At 36.9% G+C, this 13,732-nt stretch overlaps 1 protein-coding gene across 1 annotated transcript in view; it reads right to left on the reverse strand.

Moving 5' to 3' along the window:
• Positions 1-6,696: 6,696 nt before the first annotated feature.
• Positions 6,697-13,732, reverse strand: part of LOC149084942 (uncharacterized) — a 40,707-nt gene continuing 33,671 nt past the window's right edge. Inside the window, exon 3 of the mRNA XM_089233869.1 lies at positions 6,697-9,658. Coding sequence (XP_089089995.1) covers positions 8,679-9,658 — 980 coding nt within the window. The 3' untranslated portion in view covers positions 6,697-8,678. The remainder of the gene's footprint in view (positions 9,659-13,732) is intronic.

Here is a 13,732-nt window from a genome sequence, read left to right on the forward strand (position 1 = left end):
TCGTCTCCGATTGGTTAAAAACCCGAATTTCAACTTTTTTCAGCTTGAAATTCGGGTTTTTAACCAATCGGAGACGACACGGGTTTCTCGAATCGGAAATACGGACGCACTATGTTCACACCCTTAGGAATGGTAACTTTTTCTTGGGTTGTGGTTACAAGTCCAAAGATTGCCTATACGGCTTAGCATTCATAAGATTATCCACAGTTACTCCTAGGAATTTTTTGACTCACGGCTTTTTTCCTTGCAGTCACGTTGATTACTAAGCCATGCATTTTCACAGTGCATATAAATCTTAGCTTACACAGAATACGGGTGAATTTGATATGCTATTTCATCTGCAAGATTCACATCTAAATATCATCTGAAGTATTGCAGAGCAGTGAATTTTGATTATTCGAAATTTTCAAAATTTATATCGGAGCAAAAGCCCAGGTTGTTTGCTCCCTTTTACAACCTGCCACCCAGGGGCACCGGCCCCCTTGCTTAAGTCGCCCCTGGACAAGTTTGAGCATTATAGGTTCTCTGGCCTAAAAAGTTTGAGAACTACTGTTACAGAGCACAAGTTTCAAGTGTTTTTGTTTTGTTTTTTGGGCTTCATCCAGATCAGTTTCGGAAAAATAAGAAGAGAGGAAAGTCTTTTTTTTTTCTTTGAATTAGTATTAGGAGCTTTTTTATGTGAAAAGGAAGTTTGTGACGCATTTGAGTGAAAACGGTTATGTAAATTGTGTAATGTAGCCCACAGATCATTGTTGTTGTTATTCTAAGTATTTAGTTTTTCGGAAGTTTCTCGCACTAACAAGCGAGAAGTTACTCAGCTGTTAAAACTTCGACTGTAGCTTTTAGAATGGGCCATATCTAATATGCATATTCAATGGTTAATTAATACCTACTAGGGTGAATAGTTTCGTAAGAAATATTTCCATGTCAGCTAACCAGGGCCTATTCATTGCATGGGAAAACGGGCCGTGTGTCTAGTGCCCACTAATTTTCAGGGGCCCTAAAAGTTGTATTTTAGTATTTACCTCCTTTCATAGAATACAGTCAGAGAACATTTTGATGTGTTTGAGGAAGTATCCCTAATTCAATGTATGATACCTAGAAGTAGGTTTCTTGATGGTGGGGATACTACTTCTGTAGATCTTTCTCCTAGGGACAATTTCAGAGTAGCATGTGATTTTGCATTATGTGATGCATTGATATTGCAACTAACATTTAGAAAAGTTGCTTATGAAAGTATTTTGGAATTTTTTTTCTTAAATTGCAAAATAGATGAAGTCTTTCATAAAGCCCAAATGTTCCACCATTATAATACTAATTTCGATGATGATTTTACTGAAGAATTTCAGCAATTTTTGCCAATTAAAGAGGGAATCAAAAACACTAGTGAAATTTTGTAAAAGTTGCGTTATAACCTTGACATTAGAGCAACGTTCCCAAATGTTAAGACTGCTCTAAAAAATTTTATGACTATTACCATAAGGAACTGTACACATGAACAAAGTTTTACCCTTTTGTAAAGATTGAAGTCTTCCCTAAGGACCATATTGGGTCGAGACAAACTTACAGAGAACTTTCGATACTTTCATTTGAAAGTGACATTACTTCGAATTCGCAATATGACAGTTTCATTAGTCTTTGCGGCACTGAAGGTAAGAAAAAAGCCAATTTGATTTGACTTTTAAACAGGGCTGAACAAATCGCCAGATCACCATGGCGACTAAAAATTTGGTACTGGCGCCTAAAATTTTCTTCATGTAGTTACTAAATTGCAGGCTGAGAGCAGCACAAAATGTTTGGAATTGATAGCAGCATATCTGTTAACATGAAAGAGGGTCACTATGCCATGAAAAAAGTCAAAAGAAACATTAATTTGGACCTTTTTCTTCGGGTAAAACTTTTTTCGGAGCCTAAAAATTCTTTTCTGGTGCCTAGATTTTTTTTTTTCGATTTGTCCAGCCACAATTCGTTTTGTCCAGATTTGTCCATGATTTGTCCAGACACACAAATCTGATACTCCATCTTATTAAATACCCGACAACAATTCATGTTTTTATTAATTTATAAAGACGATGTGTTGATATATCAACTCTTCCACAATATAGTCTATTGTAATTGTTAATCAATTTTGATTCACGAATAATATCTAAATGCTTTTTCATGGAAATATACACTAGTTGGAGCAAAATAGATTCTCGCTATATCTTTATGTATCGTTTGTTTATATTTTCATCATGTTTATTTTTCAACTCCAAAATTATGAGTTTTTTCTGCATATTTAGTTTCTCATCTTGTTGAATTTTCAAATGCAAAAATGAATGCCTTGATAAGGGTGCAAAGTAAGCTGATGCCATAGTATTGTGGCGCTGCTTGTGTCTTGTGCAATTTTTATATTTTTATTATGTTTTTTTATGCCACCCACTAGCTAGTCATTATCTAGTGTCTTCTTGTATTGGAGTTCAGTCTGGCTCCAACTGTCGACCGAACATGTACTAAAAATCTCTCTCTCTCTCTTCCATTTCTTCAATTAAATAATTTAAAAAAGAAAAGGAGTCATGACTCAGTATGTTTCCAAAATAACGAGACACCCACCAGCACTCTTGTTACCACAGTATATATAAGATTTTATTTTGATAATAATTGTGTATATAATTGTTGCAGGATATCATACAATTTTTCACTTCAAAATATGTAAGACAGATGGCAGCACCTGTAGAACACAAACATTCGCAACTCTGACAACATAACCTCAATGAACTTTATGTATAAGGGGGCCCGAAATTTATGTTTGCCCGGGGCCCGAACTTATGATGAACAGGCCCTGCTTCTAACGTTGCTATAAAACGCTGCAATAAAGCTGCTTAAAACAGATTTCTTTTCCGCGATCATGATGCATTACATGCATAATTATGTAGTTTGGTATTTCCTGCAGATGCATCGAAATATAGCCACTGGATATAGCCCTATCCCTATTCCAGTTGCCCTACAACGAGACATCAATTTTTTCAATAATCATCCCTGTGGTCCGGGGTATATTTGAATATACATGGGCACACAAACCTATTATAACAATTTCTTTTCTCAATTTTCTTGATGTTTTAAAAAGTACAGTATATATATCTTTCAGTGTCGTTTCGATAAAAAATACGGCTATTATAAGTACAATATATATTTTTTTGATCTAGAGAGGTATTTTTTTTCTTGTCTGTGTCATTTTTTGATAGTTGCTTAAATTTTACGTGTTCAGAGATTTATAAAATCGCACTAAGTCGAGGGAATTGGTAATAAAATTCAAGGTAACAACTACAGTTGATCCTGTTTATAACGTTTTCCCGCTTAGTACAACTTATATTTTCGTGCTCTCAACTCCAAGTAATTATCATTAAGATTTCCCGTTTAAAGAATTTTCCCGCTTACAGCATTTATAAGAACGCTTTTTAAAAAACGTTAAAAGCGGTATTCACTGTATTCAACTTTGCAAATCAAGATTTTATCTGTTTATAGACAACAATAAAATATAATAAAAAAACAGTACATTTCACCCTTAGTTGTCCTAACTAATTGAAAAATTCCCTCTAATTAATTAAAGCGTTCTCTTGGTGTGTATTGTTTCAATTAAAAATATACTAACAGCACAAATTTACATCCATTTTTGTGAAAAAAATTTCAATTTGTTTTTCTGAAGGCGAACCACAGAAGGTTATTTCCTTTTAAAAAATAGGGAGTGTATTTATCACTGCAAAATCCTCAAAATCAACGTAATTTTGAGATCGGACATTTCTGTAGAACTCTGTTCATTGTACCTGTGTTCCAAACTCTGCCACGAAGCTGTGCTGGAAGAGATCTCGACAACGGGATAAGTCTAGTGGCAAAGTTCTGGCGTTCATTCATTCATTGTTCATTGTACTTAATTACATTCAGGAGAGGTTTCAATTTTGAAAAAACGTTGTTTTTCCAACATAAATTTTCATTTTTTTAAAAAAAAATCGCCTTTAAAATAATATTAAATAATCTCACACTATATTTAAATAATTATAAAATGCACACAAAATTTATATCGAGTGTTTGCCTCATGACAACATAGAAAAATATATAAAATTTAGCGTTTAGCATCATTCAGATCTAGAATGAGTAGAAGAAACGTCTTCTATGTATAATAATTTTTGTTGAGTAAACGCTAATTTCTTTGTTATCCACAAGAAAGACATTTTTTTCCATGGTAACTTGTACGAATTCAGTTCTTAACCATTTAAGAGGTTTTTAAAATTTTCCTGATCGGCATTATAACGGCCACATTAGAAATCACTAAATTTCTTGAAATTGTCACCCATGTTGAAGAATAATTTTTTTCCGAATTGCAATTGCGAACTGATAAATGCTTACCCATCGAACATAAAATAATAGTAATAATAATATATAATGAACAAGGAATGAAAAAAACTCGTTTCCTGTTATTTATGATGTACACAATCAGGGCCATAATTAGGAATTTTGCTGCCCGGGGCAAACATTATTTTGCCACTCCCACAACTTTAAAATTCGATAATTTTATAACGGTGTTCTTTGTTCCCACCTAAAATTGCTGCCCCCTAAATTTTTCCGCCCGGGGTAGTTACGGCCCTGTACACAATAATACTGTACTACCTCGAAGAGAAAAGAAAAACACATCATCTCTCTCCCCTTCTGTTGTCGGACTTGGAACAAAAGCTGACTCCGCCCACTGGCACTTGATTGACAGGACGGGGAGGGGAAAAGGAAATCATGCTATCAGGAGAAGAAAACTTACACCGGTATGTGGGCTTGCGAATGCCGATTTGAGAGGGTTTTAAGAATCCGAGATATTTTTCGGGATTTCCGTTTTGAGAGGGTGTCAAGAACCCAAGATATCTCTGGATTGTCGCTGTAAGGGCAGTTGATAATAACATAGCCTTTGTATCTATAGATGGTGATTTAAAACTTTCAATGTGACATTTGGATAAACTGTGGTCGTATCTAATCATCATCATCAGAAAGAGTTAGTTAATAGATTTTTTTTATGGTATTTTACAGCCGACAAGGCACCTACCGTCATCGTATTGTTGCTCTATTCCAGTACCAAGACATACAAATTTTGAGCCTCATTTGTCGGCCTGTCAAATTCAACAATTCTAAAAAAAATTAATATATTATTCAAATTTTTAAAGAAAACCACGATTGTTTAATTTTTAATTTTCAATTTTACTTTACAGCTACGCGTATCTAAAGCAGGACCACAACTAGAAACGAGAATTTACTCTGTCCAGTGTTAATCTTTGTGCCTCCATGCTCTAATTTTTAACGAAAAAACAGTAAACTCGGTGGTTTTCCTGATTCAGCACCTGGAGCACCAGACCCCCTGCCCTCCCCTAGTTGCGGCCCTGGTCCATAGTACCACATGTGCAGTTTGTTTACTGATCTGGTTAGCAAACACATATAATTTATAGGTTTTTTTTTTAAAGTTTTTTGATTAGATCCGATCTTTGCGATATCGTCTCCATTCCGCTCAAACACTGTACCTTTTCTACTTTTGCGAACTTGTTTACTTTGCCTATAGGTTTTTGGGAGAAAAATCATTGATTTTCAACATGGTATAAGGTACACTTTTTCTGTAAAAGAACGTACCATTTCTGTTGCTTTCTAGGCAATCGTCAAGTTGTGTGTAATCAGCAAAGCGGGTATCTTAGTTTTTCACTTTTAGCTCGAATCATCATTAGCAGCAATAGAGTGAAATTAAGCTGCGCTCATCAGAGCCGTCTTAAAAACATCATGGGCCCCCGGGCTAGGTGATTTTTCTGAAACCCTACCAGACAAAGGCCCCCCGGGCCGTGCCCGGCTGGACCCATGCCTTAAGACGGCACTGGCGCTCATAGTGGAGCGAAGATGTAAGAGTTACAAGAATTGCGACTATATAGGAAGAAAAAATGCATAGAGGTGGAGGAAGAGTTGTCCGCACATAGTGAAGGAGGAGGGAGACAGAGAAAATTACCGGAGGGGTTCTGTAATGTAAGGGTGTGATGATGATGATCCCTCCTCAAAAGAGGGAAAGAAAAAAAAGGGAAAAACGGACCAATCAGAGATCCAGGTGAAAATAAACATGCTTGATCAAGTCGCGCCCCTCGTTAAGCGGCCTATTTCTCTTTTTCGCCTAGTTTTTCTCAAGTATGTGCGGTGTAGAACAAAACGATACACAATTGTTTTTTTTCGTCGCTAGTCTCTATTATACACTCCCTTACCTCGTGGTCACCGCACTATGTACGAGGTCTTACTTTGCTCTAATTTCTAATCGATGCAAAAGGTAACCACATTTTCTATAAAAACATAACCATTCCATGTTTATAAGCCATTAAAAAATCCCTTTATAAGCTGTTAATAAAAATTATATATACAATAAAATTAGATATCTAAATATCATTTTATGAGTTGTTGCAATTTCTGGTCAATATTAAGAACGTTACCTAATGTTATTTATGGGTAAGAAAAAAATCAGTTGATTATTTGCTTGTTGAAATTTCCTCTGGAAAGAACTACATAATTTTTTAATGTGGGTAAAACGTGTACCGAAGAAATTATATTTAATGTCTCTGTTTCAAAAGACAATAACAAAATACACGCAAATTTTTCATTTCAAATTTTATTTCAAAGCCACAAACAAACAAAAGACATTTTATTGGCGTTAAGATGAAACTATAATATAAATCGCTTTTTTTAATAAAACTTTTTCACTGGGTCTTAAATTGATATATTGATAGTACGAATGAAGTTACTCTTTTTTCAGCTGTATAAAAAGATGACGCAGTTTTTGGTGGTTTTAAATTTATTTTGGTGGGGGGGGGGGGGGAACTCAAATCTTTTATGTCGACAATAATTCATAAATGTTATCATGGTTTGGATTTTCGTGCAAAAATATCATACTACATAAAAAAAATATTACAAAAAAGAATATTTGACAAACATTGTTGTGATACATCATATTGTGATGCTGTACATTCTAGAATAGTGTTTCCCAAAGCGGGCAATATCGCCCCCTAGGGGCGGTGGAAGTTCTGGGTATAACATATGATCCTATGAGTTCACTTAAGTGGGGGGGGGCGATGTGAACAAAGAAATTTCTGAAGAAGGGAGCGGTAGAACAGAAACCTCTGTTCCAGAAGAAAGGACAAAAATACAGCATATCTAAAATTTTGTATCTAGCAGTCATCCACAATTGTTGCAACATGATAGACAAACGATTTTATCACAAACATGATTTTTTTAACCAAACTGCAAGACGCTATTTGTATTTAAACAGGGCCTGTAATGAAATTTGAACAAAAAATCAGTGATAATTGAGTTTAAGCAAACGTAACAAACCAGCAGTAGCGAATTGTACACTGCAGGCCTACAGTGTGTGCTCATTTCTTGAAAATATGCCACCGTAAATAACATTAAGCAAAACATATACATATAATATCTGTTTATATATATATATATATATACGCAACAAAAATTGGAAAAATTCACTTTACAAACACAAGTTCGAGTGAAAAAAAAAAAAACTGTACGAGATTAAGTATTCAAGCATTATGTATAATACAAAGTACATGCTAGGAAAAAAGAAACATGAAGTGAAAATATGTCATTTTGGTTGTTTTCAATTCGATACACATGGTGCGACAAGAGAATAGGTATGATTCCTATGAAAGAAAATAACCTGCATGTGAAATATTGTATTCTGCGACGCCTTAACGAGCTCGTGGGGCAGAGCCCGAGCATTTTTCGAAGCCCAGTGGCACCAAAATTGTAAGAAAATTATTGGGAGAGGGGGATTAGCATTGAGAGAAAAAGACATGTATAATTACAAAATCTACAGAAATACTGAAAAATACAAAAACAAAAATTGCATACTGAACAGAAATGAATGGAAATTCAAAATTATTGAAAGAAACAATTTCAGAATTATTGAAAATCCAGAATTAAAAAAATATATATTTTTTCTGAATTTATTAGAGAAATAATTTCAGAAATGATAATTTTTTTTTCTAGAATCAATGAAATTGTCTTCAATAATTTGGGACTATTTAATTCGAAGCTCTAAGCTCGGACCCCATTTATCTACTAGTTAGAACGCCTTGACATCCATGTGAGTTTCAATGAAAGTATTAATGTGTGTATGAAACACACACACACACATACAGTGTGGCCTACTAATGAAAAAGAGCCAAAGAAAAATTAAAGAAAGCATTAAATGAAGGAAGTAATTTTAGAATTAAAAAGTTGAGTGCACATTCAGAAAGAAGAGTATGTATAATGAAATGGGATTTCTCAGAATTTATGAAAAAAGTTATTTCAAAATTAGGGAAAAAATAAGTTCATCATTAATGAAAGTTGTCCTGAACTTGTTAGCTCACTCGTTAGGATGCCACTGACGGTGCATGTATTTTCCATTACGTACTCATAGACGTGTACATAAACGTTGGATAACTTCTGTCGAAGTACATCTTAGTCTTATGGGATGCTAATTCTTTAGAATTCCATGAGGATACAAGCGTCCAGTTGCTTTACACGATGTCTGTCCGAATCTTAAATTGTCTTGTGGCAATAAATGACAAGAAGTGTTTCCATCATCCATTGTAAAAATACACGTTGGCATGGTGAAATATCGAAGGCAAATACCAGTTTCCTCAATAAGGCTGATAACGCCACGCGTGGATCCTCGATTGGTGGTAAGAAGTTGGACAATGACCAGGAAAAGCAGTATTTGTGCTGCTGGTGAACGCGTGTGCCGTTGGTGCGGAGTAGTTCGAACCCACGTGTCCAGTTAGCTCGAGTGGTGATTCCGGAGTCGACGACGAGCTACCACCTTGTTGTTGTTGTGATGAACCCTGCACGTGACCATAGCTCGGGTGTAGAGACTGTGATTGATAAGATGGATAATACTGGCTAGATTGGCGATGTTGTTGCACGTGTGACAGCGGCCAGTTTGTAACGCATGTGTTTGGAGGAACAGTTGCGTAAGTCGATGGCAAAAATGGGTTTGCATTGAGGGCCAAAGAAGTTGCGTAATAACTTTTGTTCATCGATTCGTTGTTTTTTCTGTTGAACGAAGATGTACTCCTCACACGACGGCGTCGGCAGTAATTGCCATCTTCGTACATATCTGGGATTGCAGGATCCAGTTTCCACAGGCAGCCTTTCTTGCTGCAACCATCCGGTCGTACGACCTTGAGGAAGCACTTATTCAAGCTGAGGTTGTGCCGGATGCTGTTCTGCCAACCTTTCTTTGGCGTGGTTGCAAAATACGGGAAGTTTCGACGGAGATAATCGTAGATTTCTCGAAGCGTCAGCTGTTGGTCCTTTGCACTTTTTATGGCCATCGTGATCAACGCTGGATATGTATATTGTGGTTTGATGAGACAATTTCCAGCTGAAGTAGAGGAAGTGGTCGAGCCAGAAGAACTCTGGATGACTGATGCGTAACCCGCAGTCTCTGACCTCATGCAACTTGATGGGCCTTGTACGTTACCATTCGTGCCGTTGTTATTGCTGTGATTGGTGAGTTCGAGTGGTGAAACGCTCATCGGTGGTGAGACTGAATGCTGATTTTCACGGTACGTATTAGAGGCGACTACAGTTTCTTTATTCGTTATGGTGTATTCGTAACCTGCATGATACAAGAAAAATTGAAAGTATTTCACTAATTAAGATCTTAATTAAAATAAATAAATACAAGAAACGTGTAATTCGAAAACTTTTTTGTTAAAAACAAAAAATTCGAAAAAATTTTGGTTGAAAACCACGGGCTAAATGTGGCCCTCGGAGACATCCACTGTGGCCCGTGACATCAAACCTAATATTATGAAAATGCACCAAGCTGCACATTTACAGATCATTTAAGTGACCCGCGGCAAATTTACAGATTACTCAAGTGACCCGCGGAATATCGGGCCACTTGAGTTACCTACCGTACAGTTCCACATCATATAAGATACCCGCGGACGTTTTACAGATTAAGTGGCCAACCATAAGTTTTCGAGCTAACGGAGTGGCTCGCGAATTTGCGAGCCAATGAAGTGACTTGCACTCTCCTAAAGGTTGAGCATCTTTGCGGTAAACTGTTTTGTGTCCACTCCACGTGTCATCCTCGAGTGATTTCCGTACAGCCGCTGTGGTGGTCGAGTGGTCATGGTGACGCACTCACATCGCGGGGACTCGGGTTCCAGCCCCACAGTGGTATTTGGCTGAAGTTGATTTTCTATGGTTCCCAAGTTCGAGGCGCAAATACGAGCCGATCTCCCCGTCAAAAAGTCTCGCCACAGAGAGCAACAGGCCTACAAACAGTACAAATATTCAGTCACTACACATCACTTCTGAGATACGGATGACAGCACTGAAAAATCATACACCACACTAGATACGCACTCAGACTTAAGTACATACACTTCCGGCACAACTCACTAGGTAGTAAATTGCCTATGGCGATAGACATGAGTTGTGATCGGTTTGAAAAAAAAAGAAAGATTTCCGTAGTGTCAGTTCAACGAGGGAGTTAGTGATCGGGGGGGGGGGTGCCTACTTTCGCCCTTCCAGCTACGCAAAGAATACATGGGGGAGGGGTAATCGGCAGCCCCTCTTTTTGTACCGCCTGTGCTCCCGTACAATGTGGACGAGATAACAGGCTGCGATGATTTACGGACCAAGAAAACTACTAATCATGAAAATAATACATTTTCTTGTATGGTGGAAGGCTTTGGTTGCAACTACATACTGTAGTTTGTGCGATGGTGGGATATAAAAAAGAAGCAAAATAATGTCTAATGTATTTATTTACTATTTCCCTGAAAAACTTGAACATTCGTGGTGTGAGCCAACCTTGCGTTCGAAAAAAATTGGTAGTAATTGGCTAGAGTCAAGACCAGTCACATCAGCAATAATTCCATCAAATCGCACATTGATGACTAAATAGAAAGGAATTACTCTAAAATTTCTCAAATGGCTGTTTTTAAGCGACCGTCTTTTTTGTCATTACCTGATTAACATTTCTGGAATTTAGAGAAACCATGATGAAGACGAGAACTCAATTTCGCACCAACTATCAACGGCAATCTATATCAAGGTTGGGCAACAGCCGGCTCGCAAGGAGATTTTATACTTCCCCGACTAGGTAAAAAAATATTGTGTGCTAAATTAAATTTGTAATCATTATTTGAGCTATTTCGATTCCAACAGCAGACTTTCTGATTCAAAAACTACTTACATTCATTATTTCTAGTGACGATATTTCACCATACTGCCTTTTCAAACACACAAATTTCTCATAAAATTTGTGTATGGGCATTTGTTTTTCTATTTTCTTCCGCCACCTCGTTGGGAAAGTAGTGTATTGTTGCCTCTGTATTTGTATCTGAATGCATGTTTCGTGTTCTCTTCCCGGCGACACACACTAAATTTTTTCGGAGTGGATGCCAACTCACAATGGTAACTCGAAACTTCAGCCAACTAGGTTACGCAGACTCTGGGCAAAATATGCCACATTTGATAGTGGGGTTGATATTGTGCCGTTGACCAAGAGACTTCCAGATCCGGATTATTTGTGCCAAAAACCGAAAAGCATTCATCGCTAAATTTTGATATAACAGGTCAGGTTGGAGACATTGCATGTTACACTACTTCTTCAAACCGAACCGCTGATAATTCTGATTAAAAAAGATAGCTCACGTAATAAGAATGCATGTATCGAAAATCTGGTTTTGTTTGTAAAATTCAAACTATAAATGCATTGGATGAAATAATTTGCAGAAGAAACTGCAATTTTTTGATGTATTGCATGCAGCTGGAAATGCAGCCAATGAGTGGAAAATTATGGAGAAGTGGAGGAATACAAAACCCAGGGTAAATGTTTCACAACTAAATTGCTCGTGTTTAACCGTATTACTTATCGTCCTCCTTATGTCAGAGATATGAATGCCCAAATTTTCACTTTTGGGATTTATCAGCTGGATGAATCACTCATTTTTTGCTATCTAAATTTTGACACAGAATGAGAATGTGTATCCTCCTTTTGAAACACGTTGTAACACATTTTACGAAATTAACATGCATAGGTAAGATGGTTAGAGTGAACATTAAAACATCATTTCCCAGTTTTTTGATATTTACACATTCATGTTTCTAGCAAAGGGAAGGGGATGTTATGATGTTGCTTGCTGATATGTGAGTTTTCATGGTGCGACTTATGCAGAGAGTACTGGACTACTACCCTGGTATGGTCCACGACACTGTAGCTGACCATTATGTTGGCCCTCGAACAAGAAATTGGCCACCCCCGATCTATACCATTCTACTAATTAATGCTTAAACAATTAATCAACTTCAAACACAAGCTAAAAATAGTATGTTCAGTCTATAATCATGTGAAAAATGATGATCATCGTGCATACATAGCAAACTTTACTATAGCAGTGTCCAGACGGTAATGGTCAGACCTACACAGGATCGATCTTTAGAGGGAGCACAAGAGCTTGGGGTGGGCACAATGAATTTCACAAATTTTGAGGTATTTAAACAGCATTGAAATTAAAATAAATTTATTTTAATAACACATGAAGGTATTTTATATCAATATTTTAATTTTTTTAGAAAATATTTTTTCCGCATCAATAAAATATTTGTGATTGTCTTGGGGGGGGGGGGAGACAAGAGCCCCTATGCCCCCCAATATGTCTGTTGCCAATATGCAGGGGGGGGGGCAGAGCTGAGACGAAATTTTGCTGGCCCACAAAAATGACCAAAAATCTGCTGACGCAACACACAGTCGAACTTGATTGATTCGAAGTCTAAAGTCACTAGAAAAAAATTCGAATTATCCAATTAAAATCTATCCTGGATCTGTAAAATGATTGCAAATTGCAACTCAATCGTTAGCATTCACATTCGATAATAATGATCAATTATTAAAACTTTATCATCAATTACGAAGTTGTTTTCCCAAGTCTTAATGATTTATAATTATAATAATTAATTTTAGTTGTTGTGCTACAATATTCCACTATTCTGGAATCAGCATCACTGCAGAATTTCTTGACCATATTCAAAGCCTGATTTACGGAAACAGTTCATAATCATCCGTGACTAAACTGTTTCCCAAATTTTGCTTATATGCTATAAGCTATAAGGAAATATACTTTCATTAACGTATTGCATAATTTGTACTTTCCGGGATGCGGTAGCCCAGGTCATAAGATACTCGCCTAAAGTACCAAAGGATGTGTCAGAGGTGTCGCGAGTTCGATACCCGGTTCGTCCTGGTTAGAAAACTTCCCTAACACAGGGGTACAACAAAAACGGTGACATGCCACAGAAAAAGATTGCTACCGCAGGGAGTCCCACATGAAGGCGTTAGCGCCCCAACCTCTCGATGAGTATAAAAAAGGCAGAAGTTCGGAATCGGCAATAAATTGTAGGTCCCGGTCTAATTAGCCCTCGTGTGCAGAAAATGACCGTGGTGCGACAAAAATGATCAAATGACGGATACTTTCCATACCCTTAATAACGACAAAAGATTCATATTTTGAATGTAACCCCTCTATCCCATAGGTTGAAAAGCGCAATCGGTATTAAGGGGTACACAGTCTCGATGAACTTTAGTAGAATTATGTTAAAAAATGGGCATTAAATTATCAAAAAAAAAGAGTAGAGGAAAAACACGATTATTTCAAACTTTTATCAGGCTGTGATT

The sequence above is a fragment of the Pholcus phalangioides genome, unplaced genomic scaffold (genome assembly GCF_987345545.1).
Source record: "Pholcus phalangioides strain wild (caught in Gottingen) unplaced genomic scaffold, Ppha-v1.0 ptg000007l_1, whole genome shotgun sequence".
In the NCBI taxonomy this organism is placed as follows: Eukaryota; Metazoa; Arthropoda; class Arachnida; order Araneae; family Pholcidae; genus Pholcus; species Pholcus phalangioides.